The 14,717-nt window shown below is 43.9% G+C and overlaps 1 protein-coding gene across 1 annotated transcript in view; it reads right to left on the bottom strand.

The window, feature by feature from the left end:
* Positions 1 to 278: 278 nt before the first annotated feature.
* Positions 279 to 14,717, bottom strand: part of SLC44A4 (solute carrier family 44 member 4) — a 53,905-nt gene continuing 39,466 nt past the window's right edge. The window contains exons 11-22 of the mRNA XM_044268532.1: positions 12,904 to 13,026; positions 11,714 to 11,813; positions 11,524 to 11,616; positions 10,010 to 10,112; positions 7,119 to 7,375; positions 6,214 to 6,308; positions 6,013 to 6,116; positions 5,725 to 5,798; positions 3,889 to 3,959; positions 3,495 to 3,589; positions 2,812 to 2,896; positions 279 to 1,731 (exon numbers count right to left, since the gene is read on the bottom strand). Coding sequence (XP_044124467.1) covers positions 1,607 to 1,731; positions 2,812 to 2,896; positions 3,495 to 3,589; positions 3,889 to 3,959; positions 5,725 to 5,798; positions 6,013 to 6,116; positions 6,214 to 6,308; positions 7,119 to 7,375; positions 10,010 to 10,112; positions 11,524 to 11,616; positions 11,714 to 11,813; positions 12,904 to 13,026 — 1,325 coding nt within the window. The 3' untranslated portion in view covers positions 279 to 1,606. The remainder of the gene's footprint in view (positions 1,732 to 2,811; positions 2,897 to 3,494; positions 3,590 to 3,888; positions 3,960 to 5,724; positions 5,799 to 6,012; positions 6,117 to 6,213; positions 6,309 to 7,118; positions 7,376 to 10,009; positions 10,113 to 11,523; positions 11,617 to 11,713; positions 11,814 to 12,903; positions 13,027 to 14,717) is intronic.

Here is a 14,717-nt window from a genome sequence, read left to right as displayed (position 1 = left end):
CAAGTTTCCCTGCAGGGTGTCACCCTATAGGCAGGCCACAGCTCCCCCACCGCCGCCCGCTCCTGCCACAGCTCCCCCGCCGCCTTCCCATGCGGCGTCAAACCAGTGTGCGTGCGCCGCCTTTGCTACACAGCGTCTGTGCGAACGGCGTGTGGGAGGTGGCGTTGATCGGCCAAAGAGTGGTGTGATGATTGCTCTGCGCGCCGGCCAATTCTAGCGCCCGTTATTGTAACGGGAATAATGTCTAGTAATATAATAAAGTATAACGGGACACTGGATGATTTGTTATAATTAATCAGTTTATTAAACTCTTATGAAAATACATCTTCTAGAAATCTCTAGCTGCACAGCGGTATGTACACGTCTATAAAATCTATACGCGGTAGATGTGATCAGAGATTCCTACACAGCGTATTACATACATATTATATATAAATACACCATAAAGTGCGCTCCAGTGGAAGCTATGGCGCGGCCCAGCTCCTCCCCTTTGGCTAATTTTTAAGACGGTGTCGGAGACCTCTCCAATTCCTGCTTGGGTCACTGTGGAGATCATCCAGGCATTTAATAAAGATGAATACAAGAGGAAACATCTAGACCAGGCATGCTCAAGCTGTGGCCCTCCAGCTGTTGCAAAACTACAACTCCCATCATTCCCGGGCAGCCTACAGAAGGGCATGGTGGGAGTTGTCGTTTTGCAACAGCTGGAGGGCTGCAAGGTTGATCATCCCTGGTCTAGACAGGTACCAAGTAACGGATGCAAAGTAGGCACTTAAAGAAGAACCAGTCTCCTCTCATGACATGTCTGTTTTAGTAACTACTTGCATCCCCGTGAGATAATGCTGAAGCATCTGTTCTGACTACTTTGTGCTATTCCTTTATTATTCCTGCTAGAAATGACGAATGCATTGATAGCAGTTTGCAATGAAGGCCCAGATGGGTTTTTACCAGATGTTCATGCAAATTCTTCTCCCTTGAAGTAGCCATGACAGTCACACGGACTGCAAGCATTCCTAGTTTTACAGAAGCAGCTAGCACTGAGGTCCAGGATCCATAGCTACGCTCCAGCCAAACTATGACCTCACATTAGATTTCTCCTGCCTATATCCAAGCACCAGTACCTTCTAGTGGATTGGTCGACTGCATTACTAGTTCAAAATGGCCACCTCCGAAATTAAGGAACAATACAAAAGGGGGAGAAAAAATGAAGCCATATTCACAGTTATGAGGTCACAGAAGAACTGGTCAAACATAGTGACCGAGTCTCCTCACTCATGTTCTCTACACAGAAATGATTGGCAGCATGTTTGGTGAAATGGCCGACCTTTTTTGGCCAGTAGTGAACATCTTCCTATACATGCTAATGGACACTGATATGATGTGATCTGCTGACTTCTTGACTGAGCCTGGTCATTCACGCCTAGAAAGTGAAGCAAGTCATGGCCATTTTCTTTGGCTAATCATGGCTGTCAACAGAGGAGCATTATACAGGGTATGATTGAAATGTAAACAAAATGGCCGTTTTGAAATCTGTAGAAGGCCCCAAACAAAATGGAACAAAAACAATATTAACAGTAATAAAATCAGCAGCAGATCTCCACAATGATTATTTTTTCTTCTTTTTCTTCTCTGCCTCAGGAGGTCGGTTCTTCTTGTTGAGGATGGACATCAGAGACTTGGGCATGTAATATGGCTTCTCCGAGGAGCCATCGTTTCGTTCTAAGTCTTCCACTGGAAAAACAGAGGAGATGAAGTTAGCAGGTCGATGGCACACAAACTGATAAACCAACTCGGCAAGAGGATTTCCATAATCTCTTGGGTTGGGTTGATGAAAAAGATTGGGGCAGTCATACTTGTAAGCAGTGGCAAACAGGACTAACCAAAGGTTTGAGTGGACCCTCGAGGGCGGCCATAGAGAGCACTCTGTCTACTCCTCTTAGACCAACCCACTGATCCACCTCCTCTGACTTTTATGTCTCCAAACTACCAACCACAGGGCCACGCTCGGAGCCAGAGTGAGTAATCCCTTGAGAACTGGGTCAAAATTGGTCCTTGTAGACTAGAACATTTTGCTCTTTACATTCTAGAGGTCATGCTACATTTTTGAAACCACCACCCAGATCTGAAAACTTTTATAAATTGCATGAGATAAAAATTTAGTATAGCCACTGAGTTATTCTATAAAATATATCTGGATAGCGCCACCTGCTGTTTAGTCTTTTCTTATCTCTATGTCCACCTTGCTGAGGTGGTCACACATGCTCAGTTTCATCCTTCAACTGCCATAGCCATATGTACTGTTAGAAGCTGTGAGTGTTACAGGGAGATAGCTACAGCAGAATGGAGGCCACCTGAGAAAGGAGACTTCTCTGAGCTGCCAGCCTGAAGAAAATCTAGCAGACTAATAGGAGCAATGAATGGGGAGATCTCTGCATCCATGTGAGGTACATGGTTGGTTCTAGCTTTATTAGAAAGAGACTATCACGTACTATATGATGTCTCATTTTCAATTTTTAAATCATAGTCAAACCCTGTTAAATTGCTAAATAATGACAACCCCACCCTGGGAATTCCCAAATTGTCACCCCTTTTGTGGTCTTGTTAGCAGGATTGTCCTGCCAAAATCTTGACTGTTGACTGGGATACAGTGAATGTGCAATCAGCATGATGAGTACGGTCATTATGATGTGGCCAATTCCTGCTGTTCAGGACGACCATTCTCGTTCTGCACCCTTAACATGTCACAACTGATGACACAGTTTGCTCCTCTAGGGATAGGACATAACACACTCGATGGTAATGTATACTCACAGAAGCATAGGAAGAGAGTGTCCACACACATATTATACACGCTAAAGAAGCCATGAGCGATCATGTATGACCCCACCACCACCGTCTGCAAGAAAAAACATACACAACGTGTGAGAACCCAGATTGCGGAGATGTGTCCTTCAAAAGGTACAAGCCAATAGGCCTCAATATTTATGATGATACCAAGTACAATTTTTCATACCCCCTAATCCCCTATTACATAATTCTAGGAGGATGATCAGTTCAGGATCCTCATCTCTTGGACAGTGAAGAGTAGCTACAAAGAGTGTGTCTCTCTTTGGACGACCTGTCCTGCCCTCCATTACCCAGACTACCCATTAATTTGAGTGGACACCATGTAATATTTAATTTCTCCTGTGGTGGCTGCAGGTAACCTAAACTCATATTGGCAGGTCTCAAGCCAAATCACAGCTGATCGGTAGGGGGTCCCAGATGGAGTGCACTGTGTGATCATCTCATTGTCAAGGTACTTCTTTAACACGATGGACAGCCCCTTGCACTTTCTTATACCCTAGACTTCCCCATCTTACTACTATTGTATGGTGACTACATTCCCACTCCTAATGATCCTAGGACCACTATAATGCACAGTCCAGGAATTTCTAAAATAATTTCTATTAACAAGCCTACGCATCAATGATCAAATATAGAGGTGCACTCACCAAAATGGGTATCCAATAGTAATTCAAAGTGGGTGACTTAAAGGCATCATTTGGAATTGGCAGGCGCCCGGAGAAGAAGAAAAACGCCAGGACTCCTGAGGAATACAAGACATGGCACATAAGTGTCCGAAAGGAGGGCAATAAGATATACAAGACAGAGTAGATGGCACGATAAAAAAAGACTATATAAAGGTAAGGGTGATGTCCAAGGTGATGGGATTTGGAGGCTATGATGGTGATTTAGAATAAAGATGGTCATGCAATGCAATGATGAGAGTTGTAGCAACATAAGGTCACATGACTGTAGCACTGGTGCCATAGAAAAAACAGAAAGGAAGGAAAATTCCTGGAAACCAGAAGGGCTTTTCTTGTTGTACTGCTTTGGCCTCCTCACCTACTCCACCAACTACGATCAGCTTCCCAAAGAATATCAGCAAATCTGTGACCTTGTCCAGAACAACCACCCTGCAGAAAGAAGCACAGATATTAGAATACGTGTAATAGACGTGTTAGACATGCAAAGAGAAAGTGGAAACATGCAATCAGCGTGGATGACAAAAGAAGCTAAAACACAACACATAGGACATGCTAAATACTGCAGGTCTACACACCAAATCATAGTCATTACACCAAGTCACTCAGTACTCATAACATGCTAAATTACACATTACCCATGTCAAAGTCAAGTTCCACGTTCAAGTCTGACTCAACACGACTGAGCCCAGCTCAATATGTCAGATCCAGCTCTAGAGTTCTACATGCCAGGCTTAGCTTAACATGCCAAGTCCAGATCAACGAGCCAGATACAGATCAATGTGTCAAGTCCAGCTCAAGAGTTCAATGTGGAAAGTCCGGTTCAAAAGCTTAACGTGCGAGGTCAATGTGCAACGTCTCAAGACACCAAGTCAATCATTACTCGAACAAGCAAAGTCCCACATTACACTCAACAGCCTAAGTCCAACTCAGCAAGCCAAGTTATGTTACTCATAACATGCCAAATCCCAGATTACTCTAAACATGGCTAGTCCAGGTAAACATATCAAGTCCAACTCAATCAGTTAAGTCGATCAGAACCTGCCAACTCAGTCAACGAGGCAAGTCCAAAGCACCAAACCACACATTAGTCACAACATGGAAATGCCAGATCCACGTGTTAGGTCAAGTTCAAGAGCTCAAGTCACACGTTACTCTTAACACTGCAAATCCAAAACAACAAGCCAAGTTATATGTTGTTCAGTACATGCCAAATCACAGACCAAGGCCTCATGCACACGAACGCCTTTTCTTTTAGTGTCCTTTCCAGTTTTTTTTTTTAAGACCATATACGGAACCATTCAGTTCAATGGGCCCGCAAAATAAACCAGAAGCTACTCCGTGTGCATTCCATTTCCGTATTTCCGTTCCGCAAAAAAATAGAACATATCCGCATTACGGACCTGGATAGGACTGTTCTATTAGGGGTCAGCTGCTCCGTTCCGCAAAATTCGGAATACACACACAGATGTCATGCGTATATTTTGCAGACCGCAAAATACATACGGTCATGTGCATGAGGCCTAAACATGCCAAGTCAATGTCATGTACAACTCAATGGTAAGTCACTCTGAACATGCCAACTCAAAGTCAAGGCACCGAGCCCAGCTCAACGCATCAAACCACATATTCCAGTTCCAGCTCAAGAGATCAAGTCACACATTACTCAGAACACACAAACATTGCAAATCCCAAACAACAAGCCAAGTCAACTCAGTGTTCAGTCACTCTGAACATCCCAACTCAAAGTCAACACACCGAGGCACACAGTCACGACATAACAATACCCGGTCAACGTGCCAAGTGGAGCTCAAGACCTCAATATAATAAAGACACATCAAGTCACACATTATTCAGAACATACAAAGTCCTACATTATGCTTAACACTCTAAATAAAAAACAACAAGCAAAGTCTTACATCGTTTAGAACACCTCAAATCACAGGTTAAACATGCCAAGTCCACACCTCAAGTCCAACTCAGTATGTTAAGTCACTCTGAACATGCCAACTCCAAGTCACACATTGCTTCCAACATGCCATGTTCAGCTCCACACGCCAACTCACCACCACTCACGAGTCATATTTGCCAAAGACAAGACCCTGTTCCCCGCAGAGACACGACCCTGTGTAACAAGCAGGAGATACATATATGTACAGGTGGATAACGTAGGGAATGAGGGGGTGTGCGTGGTCACCTCACAATGTTTCTCATCAGCAGCTTGAAGGCATTTTTAGCAGAAACACAGAAATTCTTTCCATAAACTGCAATCTGCACAGAAAGGAAGAGAGCGGGTGAGAATATTAGTACATAAATGATGCAAGTATTCAGTTCCTAATAGACGGAGGTTGTGAGGTCGTGAGCAGAAGACCAGACCTTCCTGTATACCCTACAGTTATCTAATACATCCAACATTCTGAATTTTTTTTTAAAAAGAAACAAAAAAACAGTTAAACGGCATAAGTATTAAACTTTTTTAGATTACCATTATATACGCGTTTCGATTCAAGAACTTGATGAACTTCTCAAGACACCAGAAGCAGCATTTGAGGCAGCAGAGGAGAAACCGTGTGCATGGGTTTTGTGCCCCTAGTGGAGAGAGTGGTAAGAACAAAGAGGTGGATTATTCGTATATTGGGCCGTCGTCCTGCGACATTTACCAGATGTGTCTCAGAAGAAGTGCTACCTTTCAGCTTGTGGTCCAGATACTCCAGGAGGATTCTGATCAGCTGAACAATGGTGAGTATGAGAGCCCCAAACGCCAGCGACCCTGTGTGATACCTGGAGGTGACAGGCACAAATTGGATATTAGGACCGTGGAGCTTTTCATGTACATTTCGTTCATGTTCATGTATAGATTTAAAGAGCAACTGCCAGCAAGATCAACCCCATCTACCCAATCATGCTGTCTAGTAGGCTTGACCTTGCTAATTAAAATGATACCTGTCTTGTGAAAATCGGTTGTGGGATTCCCAAGAAAAAAATACTTATTCTTTATGAATTGGGGATTCCAGTGCACCAAGGGGCGGCGGCTGACACCACTACTCTAGATGCTGGCCACGCCCCTCCATGCTCTGAAGCCCTCATCTGCACAAAGAATGAAAGTCCTTACTTCTCAGGAACCCCACAGCTGATTTTCACAAGACAGGTATCATTTTAATCATCAGGATCAACCCCACAAGACAGTATATATGGTTTAATAGGGTTGATCTTGTCGAACGTTGCACTTTAACACTGAATCACAATGTTATGTGATATTTAAAAGAGAAAGTTCCGCCACCATAGACACTTTTTTACTTGCTTCTTTGCATCTAAAATGAAAAATGAAGCAACTCTTTAAACCGACTTAAGTAAAAATATCTTATCGTTTTGTGTATACAGCTCCTATGCAGACCTATGTGTATTAATGGCAAAATAAAAAAACTGTTTGTAAAAGTGGACCTTTCCTTTAAGAAGATGACATCACTGGTCACCACAGTGATGTCATCTTAGACTCCATCTATATAGAATACAGTTTTCAGAGATGTGCCAGAACCCCACGTTCCAGACTCCTGGTACTGCTGAGGGGGGCTCAGTGTACAGGTGGCTCACCTCAATGTTCTCATGAAAGCGGCAGACACAGGGAAGTACGGGATGTCTTTAGGTTTGTGGAAAGCCCAATAATAAGAAGCGAAGGTCCCGGCTAAGACGCACTGGCCCAGGGCGATGACAAAGTTCATGCACCACAGGAAGCCGATGACATTGTAGATCTGCAGGTTGAAGAGGTTTTGCTGGAAGAGTCCTTGGGTGTTATACTTGTAGAAGATACAGCGCGCCTCGCTGCAGCCGGTACTGCTGGCGTTAAAGTTCTGCAATAGGGAAACAACAGACATTACACTATAAATCTATCACCTAACACAAAGCCTATGCCGTGTGGTGAAAAGTTCAGCAACTTTCTGATGTACTTCGGGTATCAATTCCTCATCTGTGTCAAGATCTCTGCTTGCCCTCAGTGAATGTGCAGCTGTGTGAGAAGGACACTCTGGATGTAAACCAGATGTAAGAAAATTTCTACTAAAAATGATACATTAAAGGGGTATTCCAGTAGGCGGTATCTATTAGGTCTGTAGGGGTCTTACTGCTGGAAGAGGGGACACCCCCAAATGAATGGAGTGGCAGGTTGAGCATAGACTGCCTGAAATCTCCAGGACTCCCAAGGAGCCCAACCTGCCGCTCCGTTCATTTCAGGGGGTACCCAGCAGTTGGTCCCCAGTGATCTAAGATATATATATATATATATATATATATATATATATATATATACAGTACAGACCAAAAGTTTGGACACTCCTTCTCATTCAAAGAGTTTTCTTTATTTTCATGACTATGAAAATTGTAGATTCACACTGAAGGTATCAGAAACTATGAATTAACACATGTGGAATTATATACATAACAAAAAAGTGTGAAACAACTGAAAATATGTCATATTCTAGGTTCTTCAAAGTAGCCACCTTTTGCTTTGATTACTGCTTTGCACACTCTTGGCATTCTCTTGATGAGCTTCAAGAGGTAGTCACCTGAAATGGTTTTCACTTCACAGGTGTGCCTTGTCAGGTTTAATAAGTGGGATTTCTTGCCTTATAAATGGGGTTGGGACCATCAGTTGCGTTGTGGAGAAGTCAGGTGGATACACAGCTGATAGTCCTACTGAATAGACTGTTAGAATTTGTATTATGGCATAAAAAAAAGCAGCTAAGTAAAGAAAAACGAGTGGCCATCATTACTTTAAGAAATGAAGGTCAGCCAGTCCGAAAAATTGGGAAAACTTTGAAAGTGTCCCCAAGTGCAGTCACAAAAACCATTAAGCGCTACAAAGAAACTGGCTCACATGCGGACCACCCCAGGAAAGGAAGACCAAGAGTCACCTCTGCTGTGGAGGATAAGTTCATCCAAGTCACCAGCCTCAGAAATCGCAGGTTAACAGCAGCTCAGATTAGAGACCAGGTCAAAGCCACACAGAGTTCTAGCAGCAGACACATCTCTAGAACAACTGTTAAGAGGAGACTGTGAATTAGGCCTTCATGGTAGAATATCTGCTAGGAAACCACTGCTAAGGACAGGCAACAAGCAGAAGAGACTTGTTTGGGCTAAAGAACACAAGGAATAGACATTAGACCAATGGAAATCTGTGCTTTGGTCTGATGAGTCCAAATTTGAGATCTTTGGTTCCAACCACTGTCTTTGTGCGATGCAGAAAAGGTGAACGGATGGACTCTACATGCCTGGTTCCCACCGTGAAGCATGGAGGAGGAGGTGTGATGGTGTGGGGGTGCTTTGCTGGTAACACTGTTGGGGATTTATTCAAAATGGAAGGCATACTGAAACAGCATGGCTACCACAGCATCTTGCAGCGGCATGCTATTCCATCCAGTTTGCGTTTAGTTGGACCATCATTTATTTTTCAACAGGACAATGACCCCAAACACACCTCCAGGCTGTGTAAGGGCTATTTGACCATAAAGGAGAGTGACGGGGTGCTGCGCCAGATGACCTGGCCTCCACAGTCACCAGACCTGAACCCAATCGAGATGGTTTGGGGTGAGCTGGACCGCAGAGTGAAGGCAAAGGGGCCAACAAGTGCTAAGCATCTCTGGGAACTCCTTCAAGACTGTTGGAAGACCATTTCAGGTGACTACGTCTTGAAGCTCATCAAGAGAATGCCAAGAGTGTGCAAAGCAGTAATTAAAGCAAAAGGTGGCTACTTTGAAGAACCTAGAATATGACATATTTTCAGTTGTTTCACACTTTTTTGTTATGTATATAATTTCACATGTGTTAATTCATAGTTTTGATGCCTTAATATCCTGTGGATAGAGGATAACTTTCTACAACTGGAATACCCTTTTAAGAATAGTAAATATTGGGCCACATGCTTAGTGTTACGTTCAGAGGCTCCTGCGCTGAAGAACTTGACAAAATGCATGGCTGCCTACACCGACCCCTGACAATGGTTAATGAACGGTTGTGGTCAGCAGTCTGTACTGAAGGGTGGATGTGATTTGAGGAGGGGGTGTCCCGATGAGACAATCTCTATCTATAATAAAGCTGGTAGAAAAGGATCATACATTTGGGTAGAAAACCTTGGAAAGTTAGGTGACTACTTCTACAGCGGCCATATCAGTCTCACAAAGGATGTCACCCAGTACTGAACAGTACATCTCTTATTCTACAGTCACTTAAAGGGGAGGGAACTACCACTTGGTGATTTGGTGGATCTGCCAGAGAGAACTGCATGCGAACACTTTTGAGATCTGGAATGGACGCCATAGTGGTTACCACTCAGTTTTCCCACATATTGAACAACTTAATAGGGTTGTCCATGGACATTAAAAGTTGTTTGGACATTATCCAAGTGGAACTTACTAATATACTTTATTCTCTAGTCTAAAAGAGAAAGCTCTTTCAGACATTGATAGAACCTCACATTTACCAATACTCACCATTGGGTCGCAGGTTGTATTTCCAGTTACATTTGAGCACCCCGTTACGCTAGTGTTCGGGGTAGACACAACATACACTGGAGCTCCAGAGGTTGCCAGGTACCTGAGGGATGTTAAGGATCCTTCAAAGCATTTTCATACTATTACAGGGCTCTTCCAACAAGAAAGCTCTAGTTCCCAACCTCAGCTTTTCACATGTGATTTCAGAGTGTGGGGAAGTCCTCATTTCTAGCCCCCAGATGCCCGTACCTACCTCAGGGGGACAGTGGGCTACTCATGTGGCATACTGTGCTGGGTGCCCCTTGACTTGTATAATCTGCATGGCAACTCTCTAAGGTCCTTACAGGACCTTATAGAACTGTGACAACTGACTGATGGTTCCCACAATGGAGAAGACCCAGCACACTTCTCATAACAAGGAGATTATGAAAAATGTTTTTTTTTTTTCTGGAGATCTTCTGTGATGTAGAAGCACAAGGCATGCCAATACACCTCAAAAGTTACTTCGGGTTGACCAAAACAATTCAGACGTCTTGGTTAACTTCAATGTATGAACATCTACACCGTCTCAGAAGATCCTGATGAATCACATTTGTGGGATCCACTTCTGTCCACTTTTAGGACCTTTTGTGCACATCCACCACATTTGTAGAACATGACTATGTCTATGAAGTCTCCTTTATACAATCTGTCTGGAGGAGTCAGTAGATGAGAATCTGCCACGTCATCTAAGAAGATCCTGTTGGTAGCCAGTTTTTCGATGACAGATTCTTAAATCCACAACTATTTGGTTAATCTTTGCTTTTGGCACTTTGTGGAAGGCGTTTGTAATAACGGAAACCACCATGATGGACAGGACCAGAAGGAAAGTCAAACATTACCTGAGAGCTGAGGTCTGTCACTTTGCTTCCCTCCACTAAAACAAGAAGTAAAGACCTTTAAAGGACTTTCAGGACCACAATTCAAGCTCTTCTTAAAGGGATTGTCAAGAGTAGAAAAACATGGCTGTTTTCTGCAGAAAGAGCACCACACCCATCCACAGGTTGTTTCTAACGTTTCAGTTCAGCTCCATTAAAGGGGTATTCAGATTGTTACAAGTTGTCCCCTACTGCTGGGGCTACCATAGATCACAAGAATGGGATCTGTGAGAGTTCCAGAGACAGCCGAGTATGGTGCTCCGATATTTCTGGAACTCCCATAGAGATGGCTGTAGAGGTAGGGTACATGACGCTACGTTCATTTCAGGGGCCTTCAAGGAGAAAAAGGTCCCCTATTTTCGTGAATGGTCTCAGCAGTAGGACCCCCACTGATCTAATAGTTATCTACCATTCTGTGGTTAGGGGATAACTTGTAACAACTGGAATACCATGGGCCTGTACTGCAATATCTAACACAACCTGTGAACAGTGGTGGCGCTGTTTGGCTGAGATCAGCCATCTTTTTCTAATGCTGGACAATCCCTTTAAATCTCGGTGTCAGGACTGTATAGCCAATAACTGTAGTAAAAAGGATACAAAGCTGTAATGCCCCAGTACGCCACGCAGACAACCAGAAGAACAAAGGTGACAATGGGATATAACATGGAAGACATGATGTAGCCGATCGCCCTGCGGAGGGAAGGAGACCGCGGTTACTGGCACGGGTTTTACACCAGGACGACCACCTGTTCCGTACCTGCTCCTCCCCCGCTCCTCCCCCGCTCACCTGCTGGCTTCTTTAATCAGCGCGATCGCAATGAGGATCCTTTTCCGCAGGAACAGCAGGAGTAATAGCAGAATGACTTCAACCACTGAGAGGATGATCACTGGAGGGGGGGGGGGATATTACACTGTATGAATACATAATACTATGATGATGTTCATAATTTTATTATGGGGGTCTGAGCACTGGGGCCCCCCGGTCTGCTGTCCCCCACTCTCTTTAGTCAGGCTGGGGGGAGATCCGCACGTCATTCAAGATGTTTGGATGCTTTCATGTCTCCCATAGACTGCAGTAGACCATGATCTCTGCTCCAAGTAGCTCCTTCCTCACAGGAAACAATTATAGAGACGGAGGGGCACACGACCCCCAGTCGTGTGATCAGTTGGGGGGGGCTAGGGTGATGTACGACAACCCCCAGATCACTACCTCTATAAAGTAAGTCATGGTATATCCCTGTATACCCTGCCTCAGTCACATGCATCATACAGGTGAAAATCTAGACAGCACTTGCGTTCTACGTTGATATCCGATTCTAGCTGCTGCAGTACCACAGATGGCCACTAGATGGCGGTGCTGGTACAAGCATTCTTAAAGGAACACTAACCTTAAAGTTCTGTTGTTCGCAGTTATCAGCCATTTTAGACTGAGGAGAGGTTAATTCTGGGAGATGACTAGGAGAAGGTCCAGAGAAACGTCTGCTCCCTGAAATTACTAGGTTGTCGTTCATATCTCTGGATTTAACAACCTGCAGGGACCTTCTACATACTTGAGTGTGAGCGACATTTGTAGCTTGTCTTCTAAGTAGAAGCCCCGTAAAGTCGATGACATAATGAAGGGTCCCTGCCTTGGGCCTCCTTCTATAAGTCAGGGATGAGAGTCACTAGCAAGTGGTGGCTCTCACTTGGTTGAGCTTGGGTGTCTCATGTGCAGTAGTACACTGATGGTCGTTCATCTTAATGGCTGCCATGAAATAATAATACATTTATCCTATTGTAAGGGGAAGGTCAGTCTGTGTCTTACACCAGAAAACAGCCCCAGATTCTTCCGTATTAAAGGGGTTGTCGATCATGAGACAACTTCTTAAAGGCATACCGGTCCTTTAGGTCACTCTTGCTAGGTTTTCACAGACGTCTGTGGATTGTTCTATAGAAGAACATCTGATATGGAGGAAGAGACCTCAGAGTATGACTTACAGATAGCCAGCCATGTCTCTTTCACGTTAAAGTAAATGCTCAGGTTGGTGCTGAAGCCCACGTTGGTTATAGTGGCCCCCTTCTCATTGTAGTTGATGTACTCCTTGGCACAGTGATAGATGCCTGCAAAAAACAGCAAATGCAGGAAAATATAAGAGAGTAGCACTGCTTCTAGAAAACATGGAGACCCCTTCTTTCTAATCCAGGACATCCCCTTTAAAGGGCATCAGTCAGCAGTTTTGTACCTATGACACTGGCTGACCTGTTACATGTGCACTTGGCAGCTGAAGACATCTGTTTTGGTGCCATGTTCATATGTGCCCGCATTGCTGAGAAAAATGAGGTTTTATTATATGCAAATAAGCGTCTAGGAGCAACAGGGGCGGTACCATTACTCCTAGAGGCTCTGCTCTCTCTGCAACTAATGTGCCCTCTGCACTTTGATTGACAGGACCAGGTATGAAAACGTCATCACAGCTGTAATGTAATGTAATGTATGTACACTGTGACTCCATCAGCAGAATAGTGAGTGCAGCTCTGGGGTATAATACAGGATGTAACTCAGGATCAGTACAGGATAAGTAATGTAATGTATGTACATAGTGACTGCACCAGCAGAATAGTGAGTGCAGCTCTGGGGTATAATACAGGATGTAACTCAGGATCAGCACAGGATAAGTAATGTATGTACACTGTGACTCCATCAGCAGAATAGTGAGTGCAGCTCTGGGGTATAATACAGGATGTAACTCAGGATCAGTACAGGATAAGTAATGTATGTACACAGCGATTCCACCAGCAGAATAGTGAGTGCAGCTCTAGAGTATAATACAGGATGTAACTCAGGATCAGTACAGGATAAGTAATGTATGTACACAGTGACTGCACCAGCAGAATAGTGAGTGCAGCTCTGGAGTATAATACAGGATATAACTCAGTACAAGTAATGTATGTACACAGTGACTGCACCAGCAGAATAGTGAGTGCAGCTCTGGAGTATAATACATGATGTAACTCAGGATAAGTAATGTATGTACACAGTGACTGCACCAGCAGAATAGGGAGTGCAGCTCTGGAGTATAATACAGGATGTAACTCAGGATCAGTACAGGATAAGTAATGTATGTACACAGTGACTCCACCAGCAGAATAGTGAGTGCAGCTCTGGAGTATAATACAGGATGTAACTCAGGATCAGTACAGGATATGTAATGTATGTACACAGTGACTGCACCAGCAGAATAGTGAGTGCAGCTCTGGAGTATAATACAGGATGTAACTCAGGATCAGTACAGGATAAATAATGTAATGTATGTACACAGTGACTCCACCAGCAGAATAGTGAGTGCCGCTCTGGAGTATAATACAGGATCTAATTGAGGATCAGTACAGGATAAGTAATGTATGTACATAGGGACTCCATCGGCAGAATAGTGAGTGCAGCTCTGGAGTATAATACAGGATGTAATTCAGGATAAGTAATGTAATGTGTGTACACAGTGACTCCACCAGCAGAATAGTGAGTGCAGCTCTGGAGTATAATACAGGATGTAATTCAGGATAAGTAATGTAATGTGTGTACACAGTGACCCCACCAGCAGAATATCTCTGGGGTATAATACAGGATGTAACTGTCACGGTCACTACCGTGACAGAGGTTAGAAGATCCGAGAGACTGGCTGCACGTTAGGTCATCTGACAGCCTGTTTTCACTTGTTGCAGTGTTGTTATTAGTAATGACTACACCTCTTGTCTCAGGTGCAGCTTGTGGTCATTACTGCTCCTCTATTTAGTCTGGGCTCACACTTCTTACC

This window comes from Bufo gargarizans, chromosome 9 (assembly GCF_014858855.1).
Source record: "Bufo gargarizans isolate SCDJY-AF-19 chromosome 9, ASM1485885v1, whole genome shotgun sequence".
Lineage (NCBI taxonomy): Eukaryota > Metazoa > Chordata > Amphibia > Anura > Bufonidae > Bufo > Bufo gargarizans.
The sequence above is the reverse complement of the archived record's forward strand: the minus strand, read 5'-3'. Positions and strand labels throughout refer to the sequence as shown.